Here is a 27966-nt window from a genome sequence, read left to right as displayed (position 1 = left end):
TCTGCTTGTTCATCGTAACGTAACCTAGGAGGTTTGGCCACCATGTCCATCGAAGTTATTGTCAGTGTCGCTAACAGCACACCACCTAGCAAAACAGTGGTGCTATAGCAGTATTGTCATTGTGGTGAGTGGGTGTGATGAAGATACCGTGGTTGGGATGAATATTGATAGTGACAATAATGGCAGCGGTGATAAAACTTTGTCAGAAGCTCTAAATCTTTTGTTCTTTCTAACCTGGTAACACCAGGTACATTTGATAATCACTGCATGATGAAGTGGCTATTATTTTTCAAATATGAAATTCTTCCCGCTCACTGTAAACTCTACTGTTTCGGACAACGCGGGAATGGCATCAGCGTGCTTCAATTATTGACTCGTCTGTGGGACTGTTCGTAGATTTACGCGTATAATTAGAGAAATAATATAGATCAGTAAATTATTTGACATTATTAGCTTGGAAATAACCTTTTTATAATATTGAGAAAAAATATTGTTGCATACCTTAAATGATAGCAGGTTGACAAGTGAAAATCACATGTGGTCTGAGGTGCAAGATAGTTCCTTGTAATGTTGTTATGTCTGGCTGGAGGGACGATGGCCGGCCTCGAGGTTAGCAATGGTCTGAGAGAGGCCTTAATTGAGAACTTAAACAACATCCTATCACCTCAGGCTGAAGTCCGACGGGCGGCAGAAGAACAGATTCATGTGTTGGAGGTGACAGAAGGTACAGTAAATTGGTGTTGAAGGATAAATCGTATTGTACTTTGACAATGGTTGACACGCCAAACTTTTGACAATCTAAGAAGTTTGTATATCATCAGGAACGTATATCGCTTGCTATAATTGACTTTGGTTCATGCTTGAAAGGTGTTTATTTTTTATTCATATTCACAGTATAAATTCTTTGGAAAACATTACCCATTACGTGCATGTATCTCGTAGATGTAGTACACGATACTATTATCATGTGTTATAACTGATTAGAAGGATCAGTCAGTATGTTGACGTTGAGGATTGATATTAATGGATCACATTATGTTTATCAAGTATTGATTATCAAGTTACTTTAGTTATTCAGATTTCCCATTGTAAAATTACTAAGGCATTTAGTGCATGCTAAGATAGTGAATTGATTATAATTGCAGTACTGTAATGACATATGAGTACCCTTGTCATTATATACAGAGATGTTTTCTACTGGGAACACTTTTGCAAGTCAATATGTGCTGAGAATGCTTCTTTTCAGAATTCTCTACATTAATACAGACTTCAAAATTACACAATTTTAAGCACATGGAATATGGATATTATTACATATATGCAAAGAATTGTATATCCTAAACCATTAACACAAAAAGCATTCTTGTATGTTATTTAAACCATTAACACAAAAAGCATTCGTGTATGTTATTTGCTCTTCCCACAGCATACAGTATATGAAACTGTTTGGTGGATAACTTTTTCTTCAGATTAATTACATACCAATAGGTTGTAGCAGGAAGCACATAATCTTTTATGTCCAGATCTGTATTCTCGTTTACTGATGCATCTTCAAGTAAAACTGGGTTGGTGGCAGACTGTAATGTTGCTACAGCTGTATTTTACATCTTGGTTGCTCCAAAATTTATCTGATGTTCTCTTAAAGCCTGCATCTATAGAGGCTTCAACTATGTATGTTTCAGGTGTCTAAAGTTCTCAGTGTAAAATCGTGTCCTGAATCTTCAGGTTAGGTTTGATTGCATGTCTATTATACCTGTGCCCCTCAGCATACTGGTAATTTACTGGGTCGGTGGGCTGGGTATCCTTGGAGATACTAGTTTGTCGTGCAGAGGCGGTGGTGGGATGATGGACAAGCCCCCATATTTTTGCTTGGTGGCCCCCAATACTCATGAGGATCTCTATGGCAAATACAGTAGAGGCCAATTTTATAACTTGGGAAGTGGTGTTTGACCCAAATGAAATCAAAAGGATACTTATGAGACTTTGGGTAAATCTTAACTTTTGGGCAAATATAGTTTTGTGGATAAAACATTATCGTTTATTTTATTTTTTTTAAATCTAGTTAATTAGATATTGACCCTCATTTCTTTTGTAAATGCCTCATTTTCAAGAGCAGTGGAATCACACACACACACACACACACACACACACACATACACACACACACACACACACACACACACACACACACACACACACACACACACACACACAGTATTATTGTCAGGTGGAAGCAGAAATAAAATACTGTATTTAAGATGTCATTACACTGTAAGAATGAACATTGATAGTATGCAACTAAATACAGCAGATACAGCAAGATAAATTTCTTTGTCAGACTTGCATGCTTTTTTTTGTTTTAGAGTTTGGAGTGCACCTGGTCGAGCTGACATTGGATCGATCAGGTCCTCTACCCATCCGTCAGCTGGCATCCGTCTTGTTGAAGCAGTATGTTGAAGCTCACTGGTGTACCGAGTCTGACAAGGTGAGAATTGAGACTTTCGGTATTTCTTATGATGTGGGCCATGACAAAGCTGTCTAGTAATTAAGATGGAAAGCCATGTATTATTACATTGTGAGCTGTTTAGTCAAAGAATTCGTTACATGATGTATGAAGAATTTAAATGAAACATTGCTGCAGGGGATGGAACTTGATTTTGATTAATCTTTAGAAATTGAAGTTGACAGCTCAGGTTCAGTGGACTTTGTGAACAATAAACAGTGATATAAGGGACAAATTTTAAACTTCATAGGTGTACAGTTTTGGTTTGATTTCTTAATTAGCTAAGCTTCCTTTCAACATTATTTACTGCATCATTGAGTCCAACATCATTTTGTGTGGACTCCTTAATGTCTTGGGCTCACATAGTTGATTTGGACTTTCCAGATAATTTGAACTGTGATATATAATGTATGCAGGTTAATTCCATTCCAGAACTATGTACTGAGAGCTGCTTTTATCAGTTTGGCTCGTCACCCAGATACACTGATATAGTGAGGTGTTACTGTACAGTATATCAGTTCAAGAGGAAAGTCATACTTCATGTTAATCCAGTATTCCCTGTTCATAAGAGGTTGGGAGATTAAAGCAAATCTTGTTGATCTCATGGAGAATGACTCATCGGATAAATCAAGCCAGAGGTGCATTTACCCTCTAAATATGTCATTGGAGGCTCAAGGCTTTCGTTATACCATATTTTAGTAGTAAGGGTGCCACATTAATTTCAAGTACAAAAAGGCCAAAGGGTGCAGCCCTTCACTGGCTCCATCTTGTTTTCTTTTCCAAATATAGAGAATAGATAAGTATATTCTCCCCCCCATCCCCAGAGATAAAACACAGGGGAAAAGTAGTTTAACCTAAAACAGTGGGATAACTTTGGAGTGGGCATGGCCCCCCATTCCCAGGAATAAAACACTAGGAAAAATGAGTTAACCTAAACCAGTGGCATAGCTAGTGAGTGGGAGCTTGAGGACCCCCATTCAGACCCTTGGTCCCTCCTTTTGAAATCAGATTATTTGATGTGAGCACACCGTGTGACGGTGGGTCCCCCCCATAGGGCTTCGCTCCACCTTGGCCTCCCCCCCCCCCTCTGTTTGTGAAGATCTGGCTATGCCACCACCCAAAAGAGTTTGTTCTCATTCCTCGAGATGTTCACAAATACCTCTTAGATCCAGATGGCTAGATGTTGAAATAGCCCTTGGGTATCCCAACAAGTTCTGAGCCACGGAGCAGGGTTTTGTCTTGGAGAAAGCAAGTTCTTAACACTTCAGTCCAAGAGGCAAGGATACAATTTTTAACATTTATTTTTTGGCTAATGTGTGTTGATTTTATTCTAGCTTGAGAAAGACCTGTTGGAATGGAGGTTTTAGGAATGATATCAGTTAACCCTTTTAGGCTAAGGACGTCCACTATTGTACAGTGGTAACTACCAAAGTATATACTGTATCTGGTTACCATACTGGTAGATGATTTGATTTATTGTAGAAGAGGTCTGTCAATGCTTTCTTTAAAACAGTTGAAGAAAGATTCCACTGTCTTAGTCTTTTGATCTTGGAGGTGAAGGGTGGTAAGTTTACACTAATCATTAGTTAGAAGACTGTTAAACTTTACATTTGATTAGAAGACTGTAAAACTTTACTCTCTGATTAGGTAGGTGATTTTCTGAATTTGTATTATAAGAAACATTGACCAAAGATAAAAATTTTTGCCTTCACAGTTTCGTGTTCCAGTGTGTCCAGAGTATGCCAAAGCCAAGATCCGTGAACTGCTTCCACATGGCCTCCATGAACCCATCAGCAAAGTCAGGTTAGCTTTGATACCTTTTTCTTTACCCTCTCACGGTTGATACAATCTGATATTCTATGTCAGCAACAGCCAGACAGTTGTATTCTATTGAGAGTGAGTCTTAGAAACCTGAGAGTTTTAGTACTGGTATCCTGAACTCTCTTATGTTTGACACTAGTCAGGAATTCTATATTAGCTACCACCAGATCAGTTTATTCAACTGAAAATAATTATGAAGATGATGAGAGTGAGATGTAGGAATGAGGTTTCATAAAGGCATATGAAGTGAGACAAAGTGGTAAAAGATGAAGTATTTAAATATGGCTGGCAGGTATGGAATAGGTACCCTAGAAGTCAGACTATAGGGTCTGTGTCATGCAGTGGACAGACACTGATGGGGGGGAGGTTGCTGTTCTAGCATACTGTACTTATATATATTGAGAGTAGAGAGAGTTAAAGTTTGACAAGAGAATGAGTACCATATTAGAAGCTACAGTATGGTTATTGATTGTAAATGTTGATGCTTGCTGGGGGAGAGGGATTAAAAAATAAGAAAATGGCTGTGACAGATTAAAGTGAGATAAGGAAAGACCACTCTGCCGTTTTGGTCATTTTAATCATTGTTTTCTTTACCTTCCCTTAGAGAATAAAGTTGATGAATAGTGGTTAGTAATGCTCTTTAATGTTTACTTCATAGGTCCTCTGTTGCATATGCCATCTCAGCCATCGCCCACTGGGACTGGCCAGAGCAGTGGTGTGGCCTGTTCGACCTCCTGATGGCCGCACTCAAGACAGGGGAGGAGGCAGCTGTCCACGGGGCCATGAGGGTCCTTACTGAGTTCTCCCGGGACCTCACAGACCAGCACATTCCACAAGTTGCACCTGTCATACTTCCTGAGATGTATCGCATCTTCTGTGAGGAGGATGTAGGTGACAGGGTGTTGGCATGACAAGCAGTTTATACAGAACTGCTTAAACCAGGAAGTAAATACAGTAAAACCTCACTATAACTGACTAATTGGGCCCAAGCCATTCCAAAAAAAGTGAAATTCCGATAAAAGCGACATCTGGACTTCCCCCTGCAAACCCGGACTCTTTCCGATATATCAGACATTAGTCCCGATTTTGCCAATGGTTTTTAAACTGTTTTCACTACCATTGCAGTACTGTACTGTATTATACATTCACTGCAGTAATCAGATGGTATATTTATTCTTTCATTCATCATCCAGTCGTACATTGCCCCATGAGGAGCATAGGAGCCCTGGGCTAGGCAAGTTGGTCCTGATATTTAAGATGAGATTGACCAGCCTCACTCATCCTTGAGTGGCATTATGTGAGCAGTAAACCCCAACCACCCCTTGGATATAAACCTTCACCAGCTCAGTGCGATTGGAGCGCCTTAATTACTTACAAAACCACCAGGTGCCAAAATTTGGTTATGTGATATGCATGGTGTGCCTGGAAGAAATGAAAATGGGGAACGAATGATAGCGATGTGTGTTGAGCGAGAGATGGTGATTGGAAATACGCTGTTTGAGAAGAAAGATATTCATAAGTATACATGGGTGAGACAGGAGGGTGGAAGGGTTGTTGATAGAGCTTTGATGGACTATGTGGTTGTGTCTAGGAATGTAATAGGAAGATTGTTGGATGTGAGAGTTCTGAGAGGGGAGGGTGGAGGTATGTCTGACCACTACCTGGTGGAGGGAAAGTTAAGAGTAGGTAATTGATGGGTGAGAGCTAGGAGGGTTAGGTGTGGCAGGGAGGTTTTGAAAGTGAGTGAGTTGGATAAAAGAGAGAAAAAGATAGAGTATCAGGAGAAATTGAAAGATGAGTGGAACGCAGTGAAAGATCGGGAAAATGGCAGTGTGGAGGAGGAATGGCAGTTATTTAAGAGTGCTGTGGTGGGGCATGAAGAAGAGGTGTGTGGTGTGAGACGTGTGGGTGGTGGTGTAAGAAAAGGAAGTGAATGGTGGTGCGAGGAAGTAAGTATGGCTGTGGCTGAGAAGAGACGTGCATATGAAGTGTGGCTGCAGAGGAAGGATGAGATGTCATATGAAAGGCATAAGGAAAAGAGGAATAGGGCGAGAAGGGCTGTGCGTGATGCTAAAGTGGCAGCAAATGAGAGGTGGGGTAGGCGGCTGACAGAGAATTCTCAGCAGAATGAGAAAATGTTTTGGAAGGAGGTGAAACGGGTGCAAAAGGGAGAGTCTGGGAAGGAAGAATGAGTAAAAGCAGAGGATGGAAGGATGTTAATTGAGATGGATGCAGTAAGGAAGAGATGGGCAGAGTATTTTGAAAGATTGTTAAATGTAGAGGAGGAAAGGGTGGCTGAGATTGTGGTGGATGGAAGGGTGCAAGGAATAAATGTGTTGGGAGAGTTGAATGATTCTTTGGTCACGAAGAAGGAAGTGAAGGCACTAAAGGAGATGAAAACAGGGAAAGCTGCAGGTATGGATGGGTGTGCTGTGGAATGCCTGAAGGGACTATTGTTGACTGGTTAGTAAGATTGTTGAATGTGTGCTTTGTGAAAGGTATGGTGCCAATTGACTGGGCAACTATTGTTGACTGGTTAGTAAGATTGTTGAATGTGTGCTTTGTGAAAGGTATGGTGCCAATTGACTGGGCAAGTGCTTGTGTAGTCCCGTTGTATAAAGGCAAGGGTGATAAGTATGAATGTACTAGCTTTAGGGGTATAAGTCTGTTGAGTGTTGTAGGTAAGGTGTATGGTAGAGTGTTAATTATAAGAGTTAGAGAGGGTACAGAGGGAGTGATTGGTGATGAGCAGTGTGGCTTTAGGAGAGGGAGGGGATGCGTGGATCAGGTGTTTGCGGTGAGACAAGTGTGTGAAAAGTATTTAGCGAAAGGCAAGGATGTGTTTTGGGCATTCATGGATTTAGAGAAAGCGTATGATAGAATTGATAGGGAGGCTTTGTGGACTGTTTTAAGATTGTATGGACTTGATGGTAGGTTACTAAGAGGGGTGAAAAGTTTTTATGTAAATAGTAGAGCGTGTGTAAGAGTGGGAAATGCTGTGAGTGATTGGTTTCCTGTGAGAGTGGGGCTGCGACAGGGATGTGTGATGTTGCCTTGGTTGTTTAATATTTACATGGATGGTGTTGTAAGGGAGGTGAATGCAAGAGTTTTAGGTGGAGGTCTGAGTCTAGTGAATGTTGATGGTGGAGAGTGGAATCTGAAGCAGCTGCTGTTTGCAGATGATACTGCACTGATGGCTGATTCAGAGGAGAGATTGAGACAGTTGGTAGGGGAGTTTGGAAGGGTGTGTGAAAGGAGGAAATTGAAAGTAAATGAGAATAAGAGTAAAGTGATGAAGTGTACGAGGTTGGTAGATGGTAGGGGGATGAATATAGTTTTGATTGGCGAGTTGCTTGAGGAGGTAGAGTGTTTTAAATATCTAGGGTCACATGTTGCTGTGGATGGAAGAATAGATGCAGAAGTGAAGTTTAGAATAAATGAAGTAGGAAAGGTGCTGGGAGGAATGAAAAAAGTGTTTAGATGTCGTTCACTTAGAATGGATGTAAAGAGAAGGCTGTATGAGGGTGTTGTGGTACCGACTGCATTATATGGGGCTGAAACATGGAATATGGGTGTAGCAGAGAGGAAAAGTTTGAATTTGATGGAGATAAGGTGTCTGAGGAGTACGTGTGGAGTGACGCGTATGGATCGAGTGCAAAATGATGAAGTGCGAAGGAGAACTGGAGTTGTTCGGGAGATGGCTGGTAGAGTTGAGCAGAGGGTGTTGTGATGAAGTGCGAAGGAGAACTGGAGTTGTTCGGGAGATGGCTGGTAGAGTTGAGCAGAGGGTGTTGCGATGGTTTGGGCATATGGAGAGAATGGATAATGAGCGATTGGTGAAAAATATAACTAGATCTGATGTGAGAGGTGTAAGGCTGAGACGAAGACCACGAATAGGATGGATGGACAGTGTGAAGAGAGCGCTGGATGCGAGAGGGATGTCTGTTGAGCAGGGAAGTGGCTGTGCGTGACAGAAATAAATGGAGAGAAATTGTGAATGAATAAGTGATGACGCAGCCCTGAAGGGATATTCTACTGCATTTGGTCTGATCAGCTAGTCAGGTCAGGTGCGGGTAAGGGATGAGTCTGTTATGATGTGGCAGGGGTAAACCAGCTCTGCTGTCGGGCCCTACTGTGGATGTTACTGAATGCATTGCGCAGTTGACCCTTGTCCGGTGTGGTGCGGTGAGGATCTGTCCATTCTCCCCTTTGGGGCTAAGATGCGAATGAATGTGTTTGAATGGATGAGTAAATGGGGAGTGTGTCGTCCTGTCTCGGCTACCTCCCTTTCCTTGGGGGAAGCAGCCTAGGTATATAGATAGATAGATAGATTACCACCCAGCGTAGTAAATGGTTTCCAGGAAACCATTTGGCTTGTCACTTAGTGTACAGTCACCCACAGGCAGAAGGAAGAGGAAAGAATGAAGGAAAGAAAGACAAGAGGGAGTAATATATTTAATAATACTGTACTTTACACTGGTAAACATGTCTTTTACTTATCTCATTATGGTGAACAAAGCTGAAGTGGTCAGGCAGTCAGGACTGCTTCTGGCCATGTCGGACTTTTTTTGATTTAAATAAAATTAGTCTGGTAGCTCTGTGATACAATTAAAGCAAATTCTGGTCTATTGAATTCCGTTATATTAAGGTTTTACTGTATGTTTTTTTATTGTTGGATGTAAACTTAAAGAATTTCACATTTTTGACATTTGTACTCATCCTTCCTTTTTCCATTCCTTCAGAAATATGGCATCCGAACACGAGGACGAGCTGTTGAAATCTTCAGCACCCTGGCCAACCTGATCTGCATGATGGGGGAGTACAACCGTAGTCTGGCCAAGACTCTCCTTTACCCCACCTTGCCGGCATTCACACAGGCACTTGTCAAGGGCCTCCAGACACCTGATGGCTTCACATCTGACTCGGGCCTCAAGAAAGAGATACTTAGTGGTCAGTTCTAAAGGTTCTGATAGTTCTTTTAGTTTGAATAATTTCCCTTTTTTGCTTCTAAGATTGACTTTAGTTTTTTTGTTGCATTTGTCATTTGAATATGAACTTAATGAAATGCTTTATATTGATATGAACAGATCTGGAACTCCACTTTTTAGTCAGACATTAATGAAAATTACACAGTACACCTAGATGTTGAGAAGTCTGATGGATTACAAAGATTGCACCACTGGGTTTTGAAAGTTACTTGCTCACTCTCTCGTAATTTACCATCTGTCTATGAAGTGTATCAGTATTTACAGAATGTCTGCAGTTGTACATGTGATATGTGTTCCCCCAGCTTTAACGGTGCTGATGAAGAACGTGCCAAAGCAGATGAGCCAGTACTTGGGTGGGGTTTTGGGGCCAGTATGGCAGACTCTCACTGCCAGCGCTGACACCTACGTCAACACCACGGTCAACGCCAGGGAAGATGCTGATGACCCCGTTGACTCAGATGGTATGCTATTTATATATACCTTACATCCTCGTCATATTTCAGGGATGTGTTCCTGAATATCATAACTGTTTCCTGTAATGAGAACTGTATTGTAAAATACGAGTTACCGTTACCTGTAAATTGGGTTTATAGCTAGCAGCAGAAATTTCTAGGCAGTTTTCTGTAAATTACGGCAGACTTGATAGCAAAAACCAACATGAAAAAGCAGTACATTTTGTACTTTGTTTATCCTACTGTACAGTATGTATAACTGTATTTCATTCTTTATCAATAATAAATAAGTTGTTTGTTCATAATGTTTCTCAAAATATTAGGTGGATATCTTTGTACAGAGCAACTAATATAAACTCACTGTGTCCTCTCTTTCGCCATCTAACCTTCAGGAGAAGTATTGGGCTTTGAGAACTTGGTGTTTACTATATTCGAGTTTGTACATGCGCTGGTGGAGACAACGAAACACAAACAGCTGGTAAAGCAAGGCGTGGCAGACCTTGTCTACTATATCCTTCTCTACATGCAGATTACAGAGGACCAGGTGAAGGAACTTGTGCTTTTTACTGTTAGAAATAGTACAGCAAAACCAGTATTTTCCTTTTCAGGTGTAGGACCTTGAAGCTAGGCTGCTGTAGTTCAGTACGTCAAAGAGCAGGAGAGCATCCTAGTTTCCTTGGTGACATTACACATTTCAGTTATAAAGAAGTGCAGATACCAGTATGGTAGATTCAAGAGTGGATTGAAAAATCTTGAACTACAATACTGGGCATTTACCCCAAGGTAGGACTGCAGAGCTAGAAACATTATTATTCACTGGGATGAGGTATGTAAAATAGCCTATGGAAAATATGGTTGATTCACTGGTAGGTAGTGTGGTCATTGTTTGGGAAATGCCACCACCAGTGCCAGTGCTCATCTCTTATGATATGTCTGCAGTATGCCCTATTGATTTGAATGGATGGAAGTACATAAATGTAAGCCAGTAGCAAAAATGAAAGTCTGCAAGAGCCAGTTATACTTAAGTAGCAGTGAGAGTGATTATTGTACTTTCCAGTTTTTTATGTAATTAGTATAATCATTAATTGTAAAACAAAAGTAAGTTTAACTAAGAGATCAGGAAAGTAAACTATTTTGGTAATGTAAATGTCGTATCATTAGTAATTATGCTTGATATTGTTTTTTTAACTCTGACCCTTTTCACCAAGTGTGCTCTAAACTGTATTTCTTACACTTTTGCACTTTTTCTTACCATGCATCTGGAGGCTACCTTACCCCATTGTATGGAGGAAAAAAGCACCATAGTGATGATAATGGTGTTAATCATAATATTTCAGAAAATGATAATGATGATGTTTCAGCAGATTGAAAACTGGAGCAGCAACCCAGATGCCTTTGTGGAGGATGAAGACGAGGACAGCTTTGCATATTCAGTTAGGATATCAGCACAGGACCTCCTCCTGGTCAGTGGATGCATGATTATTATACTGTATTATTAGAAGTGGATTTGATGATTTGGTCTTGTGAGCCTTGTCATGTATTTTGTCTTGTTATTTTACAGATATTTTTATGGCAAATGCTCAGACAAAGTTGCGTCCATGGTGCCACCTCTTCATGCCTTCCCTAGTGCTACACGGGCATCTGATAGCGCTCATGACTGGAATGTCACTCAGCCATATTGCAGAACTTCTAGCTATCAGAATTCTTTCATTCTCTGAACTGCATCTCTCTGGAACTCACATCCCCAGAGTTGTTTCCCTCCAAATTTCAACCCACAGCTGTTCAATTCTAACTGTTACAGTTATTTTATGAACAGAGGACACCAGTAATCTGGTGTATGGATTATTTTTATTTATTCATTTGTTTTTCCTTCCTCCATTCTGTTATTTAAAAAATATATATATATATATATATATATATATATATATATATATATGCAGCGCGTGGTGCAGGAGAGTGGCCCTGAGGATGCGGTGTTGCCACACAGCCTGTTTACATAAATTAGGATATGTTATAAAAAGGAAAGAAATGTATATACTCTCTCATCTAGCAGTGCATGGGGCAGGAGAGTAGCAGGGAGCTTCCCAGTCTATAGTTTCCACGCCGTTGTAAAAAAAAAATGCAGGAAGCACAAAAACGTAATATTACGTGTGCCGCCCTTCCCTATACACTCATAATATTACCTGGGCTGCCACAGGGGAAGGGGGGAGGTTCCACTTCCAGACCAGAGTATGCTTTAATAATGACTAGAGTATGACATTGACAAAATTTACCTAAGTTATGTTAATTTTTCAATACTGTAGATATGAGAACGAAGAAATCATTAATTCTTTCTTCCATAGTGCAGAAATCAATGCAGATTTGATATATATCCCAATACTGTAATTGTTTTCTGATTCTAAGGCTGTGCTGTACATACAGAGTGTCCCAGCAGTGAATGTTGGTGCATTAAGAGTCTACCCTGCAGTCAGTAGAATCCTGAAACTGTTTTAGTGTGTGTAGAATGTATGTTTGTGGAAGGGAGCGGAGAATTTCAGAGCCTATATTTTTGTCATTCTTTATATTATAGTTATTTAAACAAATTGTTTAAATTAAGATTATAATATTATGAGTAGATATGTAATTATTAATGTACCATTAATGGAATACTAAAAAAAAAAAAAAAATACAGTATTGTATTAATTCACCGTTTGTTTGTAATCTTTGTAGGCACTGTGTCAAGAATTGGCTGAGGAGTGTGGTGCAGGGTTGGTGGCAGCGGTGGGTCGGCAGCTGGAGCGTGCAGCAGGGCAGCGGGCAGCTGGGGACCCTGCCTGGTGGAAGACACACGAAGCCGTCATGCTGGCACTGGGCTCAGTTCGAGACCTGATTCTGGACCAGGTGGCAAAGGGACAACTGCAGTTTGACCTCACAAATTTCATACAGTCTGTGGTACTTGCAGACCTGGACCCTAATTGTAAGTACGGTGCAGCAGAGCTGATAAATTTTTGTATCTGTACAAATAAATTTAAAGTGATTTTTAACACATTCACAGTCTTTGGACTCATATCCCTGTCCAGCCTGAAAGTTTCCAACCAGCTCTTTAGACTTGGATCCACATCCAAACAAAGAAATAGTCACCACATATCAGGAACTGCATCTAGGGTCCTGAAATTTGTTCTGATATTATCCTGATTGAATTTCCAGTTCAGTGCTATTTTCATTCACAGGAAAATATGAAAATGTGACCAAACACTTTAAAAAATGTGGTATAAATATTATTCTTATGCGTTCTCTTAACTTATACTCATAACTATTTTACTTTATGCAATATCACTTTCTGTTTTCTTGTGGTAGGTGGGGGCACTTACCATCCACTCATTCAATACAGTGCTGCTTTGAGTGTCTCCCTTTTCCTCTCTTCCTTCCTTCCTCTTCAGTCTTTCTTTCCTCTTCCCTCTGCCTATGGGTGACTCTACACTGATTGACAAGCCAAACGGTTTCCTGTACACCAGGAAACCATTTACTACGCTGGGTGGTAACCATATAACCAAATTATGGTGCCTGGTGGTTTAGTGAGTAATTAACCCTTTAACCGCGGGCATTGTTTTGCCCTGACTGGCCTCTCCCACGGGGGTTCCAGCCAAAATGTAAACAAACTTTAAACCTTTATAACTCTGCACAGAATAAAGCTAGAGCGAAAAATAAGGTACCATTAGAAAGTACTAACCTTCGGCTTTGCAATGATGTAGGTTTCATGATTTCGTTGACTATCACTGGATGGGCAGTGCCATTAGAAGTGAGTGATCTAAAATCACTATTTTTCACTCACACACCATTACCTTTGCTCACACACCATTACCAAATGCCAACCTCATTCTGATAATAATACTATAAACATATATGAACACTGCACATACGATAAACACCCACTCTGTGTTCACTGAGGCAGGTAAAAGACACTGTAATTGCCCGCACTTCACTGCCACATCAGCGGTTTTGTAATCACTATTTTTCGCTCACACACCATTACCAAATGCCAACCTCATTCTGATAATAATACTATAAACATATATGAACACTGCACATACGATAAACACCCACTCTGTGTTCACTGAGGCAGGTAAAAGGCACTGTAATTGCCCGCACTTCACTGCCACATCAGCGGTGTTGTAATCACTATTTTCCGCTCACACACCATTACCAAATGCCAACCTCATTCTGATGATAATACTATAAACATATATGAACACTGCACATACGATAAACACCCACTCTGTGTTCACTGAGGCAGGTAAAAGGCACTGTAATTGCCCGCACTTCACTGCCACATCAGCGGTGTTGTAATCACTATTTTCCGCTCACACACCATTACCAAATGCCAACCTCATTCTGATGATAATACGTTAAACATATATGAACACTGCACATACGATAAACACCCACTCTGTGTTCACGGAGGCAGGTAAAAGGCACTGTAATTGCCCGCACTTCACTGCCACATCAGCAGTGTTGTCACTCACACAGCTGGACAGATACTGATGCGTGTTTGGTCAGGGGTGGGGTGGGGGGCCCAGGGGGTGGGAGGTGGGGGCCCGGGAGGGGGGGGGAGGAAGGTGGGGGTCGGCTGGAGTGAAAGAACTTAATAGCTACTCTCCCTTGAAACAATTGGCGCACAGAAATAACGCGCGGTATTCAAAATATTCACAAACATTCGAGAATGACACCCGCGGTTTGGTCCAGTTTTTGCAATGTCATTCTGGGATGACACCTGCGGTTAATGGGTTAAGGCACTCCAGTCGGATTGAGCCGGTGCAGGTTTATATCCAAGGAGTGGTTGGGGTTTATTGCTTACATAATGCCACTCAGGGATGAGTTAGGCTGGTCATTCTCATCTTAATTGTCTGGATCAACTTGTCTAACCCCGGGCTTCTACGCTCCTTATGGGGCAAGATAAGCTTGGATGATGGATTGATGGAGGAGAGTAAACTAACAAGCCATCATTTTATGGAAAAGGTTAACCTTGTTCATTCCCAATATGCTGGTTCCTTAAGAAAAAGCATGGCATCTTTTGATTTGATTTTTTAATGGTAGCTGTTTAGAAGGTATTTGTGGTACTGAATGAAGTAATTTGGCAGAAGCCAGAATATCACTAGTATGCATTGGCTTCATATGGAAGAGATAAGTATGAGTTATCACTGTAAACACTTTTATTTAAGGAAATAAAAGTGGTTGGATAAGTCACTGTGTCTTTATCTCTTTTATTTTAGTCTCACCATTCCTGGCTGGCCGAGCTCTGTGGTGTGGGAGTAGATTTGGACAAGCAGTGGGCCCAGAAATGCTGGATCGCTTTTTGCAGGCCACTGTCTCTGCACTCAAAGACAGTCCTGACCCTATCATCAAAGTATCTGGAGTCAGGTATGATCATGGAATACAGCAGCAGTATCTGTGTTTACATTGTATATCTTTTATGTATGTACTGTTATACTGTATTTTCTGATAAGAATATTGATGCTTGGATACTTGATTTTTGTGATAGGTATAAGAGATTGCAGCAGGATGATTTTGTGAACAGTAAGTTATGCAGTAAGCACATCTGTTCATCTTTCGTGTGTTACATCTTCTGGAGAGATGTACATTAATTTCCATATAGCTTTTCACAAACACTGATGCAACTTTAGAATAACCTTCAGCGTTCCTTATAACAAACAGTAAGCAACATTTGAATCTAGCACTGGGTATGAGCTAATCAGTTTGCTTAACAGGGCTCAGTAGCCCTTGTTTTCATTGCACACCAACAGATGGGGTTATTGCCTGCTGCCTCAGTCACACTCATGCCACCAACTTGGGTTCTGCTTTCTCACACTTTTCTGGGGATTTAGGAATCATACAGTACAGTGTATTAGAAATAGCAAGTGCACTTTTATATCATGTTCATGGACTTAGGGAAGAGTACTGAAACTAATCTCAACAAATTCAGTCTTCTGACTGCAGTATATAGGTACGCAAACTTGCATTATCAGAATTACTAGCTCAAAACTAAAACCACACAACCACACAGGAATTCAAACTTGCAAAGTTGGATTTGTGTCTGTATAACATTTATTTGGATGTGTTATTATACTACAGTATTTTAAGTTATACTGTTGTAATGGCAGGGCGGTTTGGGGTTTCTGTGAATACCTCAAAGGCAGTGGGAATCCTGGTGCACTGCAGCCATACCTCCCAGCCATACTTGATGGCCTGGTCACACTGGCCACACAGTCATCATCAGAGGTCCTGTCGCTCATTCTGGAAACCTGCTGCACTGTGGTATCTGTCGACCCTCAGTTCACAGCGGCCAATGTGGGTCGCATATCCACGCTGTGCCTGGCAGTGTTCATCAAGGCCAACAATGACCCTGTGCTGGTGGCGCTGGTACAGGATGTGGTGAGGGAGCTGAGTGCCATCCCTGCCTGCACACCAACTCTACAGACTAAATTCATTCCCACTCTTGCATCTATACTCAACGCTTCCTCAGACAAGGTTAGTTTACATTTTCTCTGTTTAATAATGTGTAGTGCTGCTTTGGGTGTCTGCCCTTTCCTCTCTTCCTTCCTTCCTCTTCTGTCTTTCTTTCCTTCGATCTTTCCTTGTCCTTCTGCTCATAGGTGACTTTTCAGTCGCCTCTCTGTCTCTCTTTCCTTCACACTTTCCTCTTCCATCAGCGTGTGGATTACTCTACTCTGAGTGACAAGCCATATGGTTTCCTGTACACTAGGAAACCATTTGCTATGCTGGGTGGTAACCATATAACCAAATTATGGTACCTGTTGAGTTAGTGGGTAATTAAGGCGCTCCAGTCAGATTGAGCCTGTGCAGGTTTATATCCAAGGGGTGGTTGGGACTTATTGCTTACATAATGCCACACAAGGATGAGTGAGGCTGGTCAAATTCATCTTAAATGTCAGGACCAGCTTGCCCAGCCCTGGGCTCCTATGCTCCTCATGGGGTGGCATAGGATTGGATGATGGACGGATAGATGGAATAATGTGTAGTTTTATATTCGGGCACAGTATTTTATGTTTTGATTTCTGGTGAGGGAGCTGAAAGCCATCCCTGCCCGCACACCATCACTCCAGACTCTATTCAGTCCTTCTCTTGCATCTATATGGAGTGATTCATTGGACGAGGTAGTTTTATTCATTCATTCATCAGTCATCTACTGTAATCCTGTGTTGCCCCACGAGGAGCGTAGGAGCCCTGTGCTAGACAGGTTGGTCCTGACATTTAACCTGTACCACGCTAGTGATGTAGATCTATATCCCCCTCTTAACCCCTTAACCGCGGGGCGTCACTTTCGTGACGCTTGGGAGCAAGGGATCATACCGCGGGGCGTCGCTTTTGTGATTCTGTGTTATTTTGAATTCACCCGGGCTTCCAAGTGGGGGCTTGTATCATCTATCAGTACTGCCAATGTCCAACACTAGTCAGCACTCCTAATCTCATCTGTACTCCCATCCATTGTTGACAATTTAGCCATTTCTCCCCGTTCTTGACTCCCCTCCCTACCCCCCCTCCATTACCCTATCCTCTCGCCTGCCCGGCCGTGCTACGCTAAGTAAATCTTCCCTGGAATTTTTCACTGATTTCATCCATTGAAATAAGCCCTATGTCCTATTCTTATACCAAATAATATATACAAGAAAGAAATAAGGTAAGTGAGAGTGCCATACACCTGGAATTGGCTAATTATCACCTGACAACACCTCACGTGCACTCGTTCGCTAATTTTCGCTGTTTTTTTCCCCTTGAAATATGCCGTATAATCTATTTTCGTAATAAATATACATGTAAGAAGGGAAGGGAGAAGCCTAAGTGATATTTACATTCACCTGGAACTACCTAATTTATAATGTATTGTCTAGATTTCCTGCCAATCATATCAGTGCTAGACAAAGCTGTTTCAAGATATAACATTGGTAGCTCTGATATATATATCTCCTAAGTAGGCCTCTAATCTATTTTCTTAATAAATATACATGTAAGGAGGGAAGGGAGAAGCCTAAGTGATATTTACATTCACCTGGAACTACCAAATTTATAATGTATTGTCTAGATTTCCTGCCAGTCATATCAGTGCTAGACTTAGCTGTTTCAAGAAGTAATATTGGTAACTCTGAATAACCCCTAGCAGGCCTCCAGGCTGGTCCTCCGTTAGTTCACTCTCATCTTCCGAAGTGAGAGTACGTATGTTTCTTCTTGCTGACTTCAAGGCCTTTTTTCACCCCCATGCAAATGGCCCTGTGACCTTTACCCCCTACTAAACCTCGTGTGGAAAGAGGTAAAGGGCTGACAATTGATAAAAGAGTGACTACGATCTTTCTATTGAGTAAAACAGTGCAAGTGGAATTGTAAATAATGTGTAAACAGCAAGTGAAAGTAATGAATGTAAATATACGTGAACAGTGGAAAATAGTTTTATGAGTTATTTCAAGTGACAGTGCACAACACAGTGTAAATAAAATAGAAATGTAAATAACGTAAATAAAATAGAGAACGTAAATAGAAATGTAAATGAGTAGTATTATAAGAATACGAGTATATACCCTAGGAGTAATGAAAGTGAAAGTTTCACTCTAGATGTCTGAATGCTATGAGTTATGAAAGTGAAGATGAAAGTGACATTCACTCTCAATGCCAGTATACAGGACGAGAAAGTGAATGCTACGTATTTTACTGAAAGAAATTGAATCCCTACAGTGACAATAAACTAATACTACTGAAGGAAACTTATGGATAAAGACTGTATATATATATATATATAAGTGTTATATAGTAATAGAAATATAAAGTGTGAGGGGTTTTATGAATAATAAATGACAGACTACCAAGAGCGAACTAGTGCCAGTGCGACGATCAGACGCGCTCGTAATTTCCATTGCTTTCACAGTTTTTTTTTTTTTTTTTTTTTTTGAGTATGGATCCCAAACTACTTGAAAATTGTAGAATAGTGTTTATAGTGTTTGTATCTGGCTGTGGTAATCATATTACGGGTTGTCGGGAAGTGTAAAGTGGAGACTTCGTTACCCTACTTCAGAGGTCTCCACAAGTCCTACGGTAACCGACGAAGGCTCAACAATCATTCCAGGAGAAAGCTGAAGGTATGTGCCTTAAGCATATGTAATTTTATTATTCTAGGACTAATAACTGATTTTTGGCAAATATTTTTTGAGAGTCTGTCGGAGCCCAAATAACCCCGTGGCACACGCAAGTCATTGGTAAACAAGCCCGCGGTGTAGGGGTTAAACTCCAGTGATGTAGATCTACGTCCTGCAGCATTGAGGGGTCATTGCGAGCAGCCGAAGTAAAATGGAAGGTAATGTATCTCACTAACTTCAGACATTTCTCTGCTACGCTTACAACATGGATTTTGGAGTGCAGGAGGCGAGTGACAGTCTTCACAGGCTCACAGACGCTCTGCTGTCTTAGTAACCTTGAAGATTTCAGAGGTTGAGTGGCACCAACCTGACTTCCACCAATTTTCTGGCTTCGGTGATTATTTTTAGTAGTGCTGGAGATCTTATATCGATGTCTTAAACCAATTTAGTCACACAAAAAAAATCCAAAATTGGTTCACAAGCTTACAGCCTCTGCTCTCAGTAACCTCAAAGACTTCAAAGGTAGAGTGGCACCAATCTGACTTGATTCAATAAACTTTCTGGCTTTAGTGATTTCTGTTATTAGTGCCATGGATATTATATTGATGTATTAAGCCCATTTAGCCAGGAAAAAAGAAACATCCAAAATCGGCCGGCGTAGAGGCTTTTTTTTTTTTTTTTTTTTTTTTTCCCCCCAGCATGGTATGGGTTAAAATGAGAAATAACAAGTCCCTTATTTCAGTACTGCAATGATATACAAAGTGTTTTTGATGGATTATGGCAGTATATAAGTATTTCAAAAGCTCACTTGCATTTTTTTCAAAGTTTTAATTAGTGCAGTAGTTCTATCATCATCTACATAAATGATATTATGACTTTCATTGCACCTCACTTATCAAACCCCATTACTACAATGGATGGTGGCTGTCCGAGCAAAGTTAAAAGTTGACCTACTGAAAGTATGATGTCATTCAGAATATTTTTTCTTGTATAAAAAAAGGGGTGGGGGGTCTTTCATATTGAAAAAGTCAACAGAGACTTAGGCCAGTGGAGGTTGTTTCTCCCTGTTACTATAGTAGTCTTCTCAAAAGTGAATAGAATAATCTGGCAGTAGCATTATAGTTGTTGTTATTGTTCACTAACCCCCAGCTGTCTGGCTGATCATACCCATCAACGGCAGCCAAGCAACCTTTGTTCCTTTGCGGTAGACAGGGGAGGAGTGTGGATGTTTGGTTCCTGAATGAACATCACATTTGCATCTCCACTCAGTTAACCAGGCTCATCACCCTGTTGTTTGGTTATATGGTTACCATACCACCCAGCATGGTAAATAGATTCCTGGGTTACAGGAAACCATTTGGCTGGTCAGTCAGTGTAGAGCCACCTGAAGTGGAAGGAATATTAATAAAGTGACAGGAAGGGTGTGAGAAATGGGAAGAGAGGAGGGCAAGGAAAAAAAGGGGTGTGTGGGGAGGAAGGGGTCAAGGGAATTTGTAGGCAGCACTACATCAAATGAATGAATACGGTATTGGGTGCTGCCATCTACCACATAGGCTGTAATGAACCAGTTAATGGTTTCAAACTCAACTGTGAGAGATTTCCCCAGACACTGAATGATGACATTGCACAGCAGCCAAAAATGAGATAGATGTGATCGTACTGAAGGGTTTAAGTATAATGTAAACCCACATTGCAGGTACCACCAGGGATGCAGGCAGTAGCGCTGGACATGGTGGAGGTGTTGGTGAGGTCATCTTCACCTCCCCTGGGTGAGGCCCTGGTGGGGGTAGCATTCCCAGCAGTGGTCCAGCGAACATTACACACTGATGATAACTCTACACTGCAGAATGGTGGCGAATGTCTCAGAGCATATGTCTCCGTAGCCCCAGAACAGGTGAGTGCTTAAGTGGCTTGGGTGAGGGACAGGAGAACTTTACTGGAGAGTGATAAGAAATACTTGTCTGAGATTTTGGAGTTAAATTAATTAACTGATGAGCTGCAAGTTGGTGTGGGTGAGGGACAGAAGTGGTTGCTGGTGAATGATAGGTTGATGTTTTGGCACTAGGCTTAACTGAAACATGAACCCAGTGGACTGTAGGCTTAAGTTGTTCATACCCTGTAGTCCACCATCCTTCTTTGGGGGATAAGTAGTTGACGGACGTTTTTGACTCAAGGCAGTTGAGCCATCCGCTTATATCAGTGCCACCACGTGAAGGCCTCCCTCCCCAGCACAGAGTGATATGAAATACAGGAATGAGAAATAGGAGATAAATAAGAGCTAGGACATGCAGTCTGAATGAGATTGATTAGAGACTAAGGGATTCTGTCTCACCCCATTCTTAGGTGGGAAGGAAAGGATAGAATGATTATGATGATAAGCAGGAAGTTATAGGAAATGTTGAGTGTTAAGACTGAGAAAGATGATTATCACTCCACTTATTAATAGCAGTCAGGAGATGTAAGAGGAAAAATAATGAAGGTAACACGAGAAGACTCTTGTTCAATGGAGCTTCAGGCTTGGAGCGAGAGAGATATTTAAGTCAGAGCATGGAAAATTGGGAAAAAGTTTAAGGTAATGTAGAAGTTTTGATTACTGTATGGCAGATACTAGAGAGCATTCTCAGGCATTCTGATCAGGATGACAAAGGTTTAATGTAAGTGGTAAACATTTTAGTTACCCTAAAGTTACTGATGGCACAGTATTTCTGAGTGTCAGTTGAGGAGTTTTACCTCTCTCTCTCTCTCTCTCTCTCTCTCTCTCTCTCTCTCTCTATATATATATATATATATATATTATATATAAATATATATATATATAAATATATATATATATATATATATATATATATATATATATCTGTACAGTACCAAGAAAATTAATATAGTGATTATAAATGTGATGAGAAAAAAATAAAATGTTGACTTTGTAATGCTTACAGTATGTGTAGTGATGTACAATATTTTTGAGTGCAGGAGCTACAAGAGAAAATGAATGTAATGATTATGAACAAAGTGAAGGGGAAAAAAATGCAAACTATTCTGATGATGTGCAGGTGGTGAATTACCGTGATGCTGAGGGAAGGTCTGGGCTGCAGTATGTAGTACAGGTTGCCACTCAGCTGCTGTCCCCCAACACCAGTGAGCACACTGCTGCGTTTGTTGGCCGCCTGGTGACTGTCCTGGTCCGGCGAGCTGGAGATCACCTTGGTGACAACCTCGACCTCCTCCTCCGAGCTGTCCTCAGCAAGTTGCAGGTACAGTATTTTAAGCTATTTCCTTTTATGTGATTGAGGCATTGATGTTTCACCACAACTGTATTTCTCCAAAAAACAGTGTGCTTAGTTATATTGCAACAACTTCTTTTAGTGCTTCTTTGGGTGTCCGCTCTTTCCTCTCTTCCTTCCTTCCATCCTCTTCTGTCTTTCTTTCCTTCATTCTTTCCTCTTCCTTCTGCCTATAGGTGACTTTACACTCCCTCTTGTGTCCATCTTTCCTTCATTCTTTCCTCTTCCTTCTGCCTGTGGGTGAGTCTACAGTGAGTGACAAGCCAAATGGTTTTTTTTACACCAAAAAAACATTTACTGTGCTGGGTGGTAACCATATAACCAAATTATGGAGCCTGGTGGTTTGATGGGTAATTAAGACACTCCAGTTGGGTTGAACCTGTGCAGGTTTATATCCAAGGTGTGGTTGGGGTTTATAGCTCATGTAATGTCACTCAGGGATGAGTGAGGGAATATTTGGTCATCATAGTGATTGGGTTATAGAGGGAAGGATATGATGATTATCTTCTTTCTCATGCACCTCAGGGAGCAGAAACGTTAACGGTGGTGCAGAACCTGGTGCTGGTGTATGCCCAGCTGGTGCACTCACAGCTGGAAGGTGTGCTCAGCTTTCTGGCTGGGGTGCCGGGACCATCAGGACAGTCCGCACTTCATTTTGTCCTCACACAGTGGTGCTCCAAACAACACCTCTTCTTTGGGGCATATGAAGGAAAGGTAAGTGATAATGATGTGGTCCTGGGCTTTAAAAAATTGTAAACCCAGTGGACTGCATGCTTAAGTTGCCCTCCCCCTGCATGCAGTCCACCATACTTCCTTTGGAGGATAGGGAGTGAGTTGAGGAATGTTTGTATAGCCACTTGATATTAGTGCCACCATGTGCAAGCATCCCTCTTCAGCACTACAAGAATTCTAAGATGATATACAGACAGTCCTCATTGATATTGTTTCACCTAAAACTGTTTCTTTGAAAAGGAACCAGAAAGTAAACTAAAGTGGAATAATAAGGGAAAGCATTAGTGTTGAATTTTATAATAAAAAGAACAATAAATGATGATTGAATTGTAGTCAGTCATCATCATTAATCCCATTTTGCCCCATATATACAGATGCATAGGGGCCTGGGGGCTGAAATACATGGTCCTGACATCTTAAGGCCTAAATGAAAAAATTATCATTGCTGTCTCATGATCACCAGTTTGATTGTCACAAAGCTTTTCAAAGCATGGATAAGACTGATGGTACTTTTTATTTTTTATTTTTTACAATTTTTGCCACCCCCCCATACCAGGTTAGTGCAGTGGCATTGGCAAAGCTTCTGGAACATGGTGTAACAGCCAATGATGCCCGCTTGCAGGACATCATTGTTCAGGGAGACCAGGTGAGTTGGGGCACAGAATGAGATACAGCCTGAGTATTAATAAGGTTTCTTTTACCATTTTGATTGTTTATTCATATTATTTCTTTTTCATTTTGAGTACCCAAATCATATGAAGTATAGTGGTTACAGAGAGCTTTGTAGTTAGTTACTCAAATTATCTGAATTATTATGATTACGAGGACCTTAATAGAAGATTACATTGCAGACTGTAATCAGTGTTCTGTGATATTATGTTTTTTACGTATTTAATTATCGTATAACCATCTCCTCCCTTTTAAATTTCTCCTTCGTCGTTTATTAATCACTGCTCTCCTCCTCCTAATACCCAGTCTTGTGCCTGTTGCTATCTTTCCAGGCTCTGACTTTCATTTCAGTTTCACTTCCTGCCTTCTCTATCATCTCACTAACCTCTGCATTTTTACAGTTACTAGTAGCTCCTAATAGCTCCCTTGAGTCCCTTCAGTGAGATTATGTGTTTTTGTATTTTATTCTTGCAAAGGTTTATTCTTGCCACCACCGAATGATATTAAGCCCAGGGGAGATCTTGCAGTAGTAGTGGTAGTAGTATTAGTAGTGGTTGTAATAGTAGTGGTACAAGTAGTAGTTGCATCCCCAGGCTCATCTGGTTGTGAATTTGGTGAGCTGCATGATGAAATTGCCATTTTCATGCCCTCCACCATCCTCGTTTTGGGGATAGGGACAAAGCTCAGGGATGTGTGTATAAGCAGGTAATGGAGTCGTCCAGTTATATCAGCCACCATCCCTCTGTAGAGGTTAATCTCCTGGTCTTAGATTCATAAAGCATCTTGACCAGTTTTTACAGTAAACAAAATTCCATAACAGTTAAATATTATCATGGATAACTTTATTTTGTTATATTTTCATAATATTATTCACTCTAGTTTTGTTTACAAGTTAAAGGGTTGTATGAATGATGATAAAAGTAAGAAGGAGCAGTGTTGTACACAATTACCAGTAGTTCTCCAAAGTGCTTGTGAATACCAGCCAAGTACAGTGCTTATTTCTTTGTGTCCATTTCCCATAGCTCATGTTTTGTTTCTCGTTGGTGCAGGTGTTTTCTCCTGATGGAAGGATACGCACGAGATCACAGCGAGCCGCACGTCCGGAGCAATGGACGCAGGTGCCGGTCTTAGTAAAGATATTCAAACTGCTAATCAATGAGCTTGCTAATGCCATCGATTCAAATATGACCAAAGATGACGAAGAGGTAAGTCAGTTATCATGTAATTATTTATCTTCCTCTTCTTTGGTAGCCTACTAGTCTCTGGATCCAGAATCAGTTAACGCTTTTGATATAATGATGTCTTTTCTCCTGTAATTTTGCTGATTCCAGATGATTTTATTCACCTTTGGAGATACTTAAAAATTGGAGGGGATATACTGTATATTGGTACAGCCATTATTAACCTCTTCATTACAAGAGATCTTTCCCAAGTCTAATAAAATCATCCTATAGTATAAAAAAAGTAACCAAATTCAAGGAGTTAATTTGGTACATGTAGTTTCACTGGATTATGGTCCTGTAGCAAGAGGTGAAGTAACCCCATTAATGTTATCCAAAAATTTTCTTTTGATGCATAGTAATGATTATTTTTGTTGTGGTAGCTGTTACAGGAAATTAGTTTCCTCACCCATAACTGATTATTTTTGTGATGACATTTTGTATATCAACTAAGACAGTGTTACAGTGATATGGTAACTAGTATGATAACAAATTTAATTTAGGAAAAGCTTCTGCAGAATGTTTGTAGTTTTGCCATACTTGTGAAGTATTTTAGGCATAGACCAGTAGAATGTTAATGGAAATGGTGATGATTATAAGTTTGTTGTTGAGAGTTTTTAGCATTCTTCTTTCACCTGTAGTCTAATGCATGTGTTCTTGAAAGAGCACTGTATCCTACTTCAGCCATTCTCATTGGTGTGGGATTTAAGGTTGGAATGATAATACTGTACTTATGGTGATGATGATAGTGATGATGGTCTTTGGTACTGCTGACATGCTCATTTTTGTGGTGACTGCTTTATCAGGATACAGAGGATGAGTGTTGGGAGGATGATGAGGATGAGGAGGGTCAGCCTAATGGTGGTGGTGGTGGTGGCCCTGTCTTTGCCCCGTCTGCCAGCTTCCCAGGCTACGATGCTGACACTGTGGATGAGGAAGAAGACCCCGATGCTGTAAGTTTGATATTGGTTTGTACTGGTTTATGTGTGGAGCTATAATTCTTAGAGCTTGAGTGGTGTGTGACTGGGAGTTTGGCCCAGTACCCTGGGCATGCTGTTAATAGTGCTGTCTCCTTAGTGCTTTACTATTCCTTGTTTTCTATCATTATCTGGACCTCCTTGCCCACCCTAGGGCAGGGTGAAGAGTAGCAATGTCCAGACAGTTTAAGTTTGCTCAGTTCAGTGGGCCACGCTTCCATTCACTCATCATTAAAGCCCATGGAATCCTTGTTTTCTAAACCTCACTAATCCCATCCAGTGCTGAAAGCAAGGCTAGGATGATGATGATGATCTGTGATGTAGATAGTCCTTAACAAAATCAGGGTTGTGTTCCAAAATGTCACAGCCATTTCCATATACTGTAATTCATAATTTTTTTTTGGGGGAACTTGTGGATCAGCTTTATAGGTAGCAGTGGAGCCTTACTGAACAGTTTTACCTATTTTAAAGTAATTACTGACTCTCTGCTTTGACTTAACCTGAAATTGCCATCTCTCCATCTTGAATACTGAACTGCAACAAAGGATTAACACAGAAACACATTGCTAGTCAAGAAGAATTGCTGTGGAAAGGATATAGAGCCATAGTATGGCCTTTCCACTGAATGACAGGAAATAAGCTGCAAAAGAATGAAAATCTCATAAGTTCAGGTGGATGAATTATCAGTCTGTACAGCATGTTCTGATCCAATGTTGTTTCCAGGTGAGTGACCCTTTATATGTCCTGGACCTTCAGCAGTACCTCACCACATTCATCACCACCTTCGCCCAGCATCCTGCCTTCCCTGCCTTCACACCACACCTTAACCCACATGAGCAAGAGGTCCTACAGGGCATTGGTGTTCAGTGCTGAGGTTATAATGACAAGGTTACTTGCCTAAAATTTATATTGGTATTTAGGACAGAGGTTATAATGATACGGTGACTTCTGTAATATGCATTGGTATTCAGTGCTGAGGTTATAATGACATTGTGACTTCTAAAATATGCATTGGTGTTCAGTGTTGAGGTTATAAAGACAAGGGTACTATTCAGAAATATGTCTATTTAGGAGTCCTGTTCTCATCAGCTTCAAGATCTTTTGTAAAACCACTTCCTCAGTGATTTATTTTCCTTATTGCATCTTGTGTTCCTATCGTATGTTACTGTTGCAAAAATATATATATAAAGACGATATAATTACAATACAAGGGAATGTGAATATACAGTTGGGAAAGTAAATTGCTAAGGAAGATGTGTTACCAAGCCTCCTGTGCCACTTAAAGTATGGCCTTAGGTCTTGAGGAATATGAGTGAGTCTCATGTAAAATATTGAGACTAATGAAGTAAGTCAAATTTTATACTGTAGTTATAAATATGCATTGAGAAGCAAACACACTAGTTATGAATACACAATAAGTGCAAATGTTTTATACTTGAACTTTACTGAAGTTAGAACTTGTAAGATCATATTTGAAATTTAAAGGAATGTTTTTATGATTATTAGAGATACTGCCAGTAATAAGATTAATATCAGTCTAGTGTTCCTTCATGAAAGTTGATTGTTGGTATGTGGGAAAGTAAAAGTTTACCCATGAATCATCAAAAGCTGAATGTTGTGTTCAGATTGTAGTTAATAGTACTACAAGAACTATACTGGTGAAGTGATGCCGCTTTAACCTTTAAGCTTCTTTCTGATCCCTCCAATTTTATTATTATTATCCAGTCTGCCAGACAGACTTTTTTTTTTTTTTTTTTTTTTTTTTTTTTTTTTTTTTAAATACACAAACTAATAGGGAAAAAATAAAAAGTTATTTGAATTGAATTGTATACAGTGTGAGTTTATTTATTGATAATATGAGCAGCTATGAAGCTGTATCTATATAAACTTATATTCACAGAATTTATCGCCGAGACCTTAGAACAGTATTTATGAAGAGTACTAAATTTTATTTATTTTGACTTTCGCATGGTATTATAGTCTTCTCAATATGAACACATGCTATGAGGGGCATTTTTCATATATGCGACTAATTCACACTCAGCCTCCAGTCTTCATATTTTTACACGATTACTGCTGGAGATTTGATGACTGTGAAAGTTTTACCATATTTTTGTTTAATTTGAGAAACTGAGAGCATTTTGTATATAAACTTGTGGATTTGCTAAGCCAGTGAGACCATTTGATCATATTTTTTCAGG

General features: G+C 40.4%; 1 protein-coding gene across 1 annotated transcript; it reads left to right on the top strand.

Annotated features, from left to right (window-relative positions):
- Positions 1-594: 594 nt before the first annotated feature.
- Ipo9 (Importin 9) lies at positions 595-26776 on the top strand. The gene is made up of 18 exons (XM_080271781.1): positions 595-724; positions 2364-2485; positions 4218-4306; positions 4983-5211; positions 9067-9274; positions 9615-9773; positions 10157-10308; positions 11129-11227; positions 12474-12720; positions 15014-15161; positions 15902-16268; positions 20580-20777; positions 21937-22137; positions 22693-22881; positions 23456-23545; positions 24618-24773; positions 25595-25741; positions 26489-26776. Exons 1-18 carry the CDS (start codon positions 595-597, stop codon positions 26636-26638), a joined length of 3081 nt encoding a protein of 1026 aa, XP_080127907.1. The 3' UTR covers positions 26639-26776.
- The last annotated feature ends 1190 nt before the right edge of the window (positions 26777-27966 follow it).

This window comes from Coenobita brevimanus, chromosome 47, assembly GCF_032717465.1.
Source record: "Coenobita brevimanus isolate Jiangsu-jjx chromosome 47, ASM3271746v2, whole genome shotgun sequence".
Lineage (NCBI taxonomy): Eukaryota > Metazoa > Arthropoda > Malacostraca > Decapoda > Coenobitidae > Coenobita > Coenobita brevimanus.
The sequence above is the reverse complement of the archived record's forward strand: the minus strand, read 5'-3'. Positions and strand labels throughout refer to the sequence as shown.

What these genes read in the sequence shown, in the direction of transcription:
- Ipo9 (XM_080271781.1), top strand. Translation starts at nt 595, where the DNA reads ATGGCCGGCCTCGAGGTTAGCAATGGTCTGAGAGAGGCCTTAATTGAG. An exon ending in CAGCACAGGACCTCCTCCTG is followed by an intron (nt 11,228 to 12,473) that starts GTCAGTGGATGC and finishes TAATCTTTGTAG; the next exon opens with GCACTGTGTCAAGAATTGGC. An exon ending in TCATTGTTCAGGGAGACCAG is followed by an intron (nt 23,546 to 24,617) that starts GTGAGTTGGGGC and finishes TCGTTGGTGCAG; the next exon opens with GTGTTTTCTCCTGATGGAAG.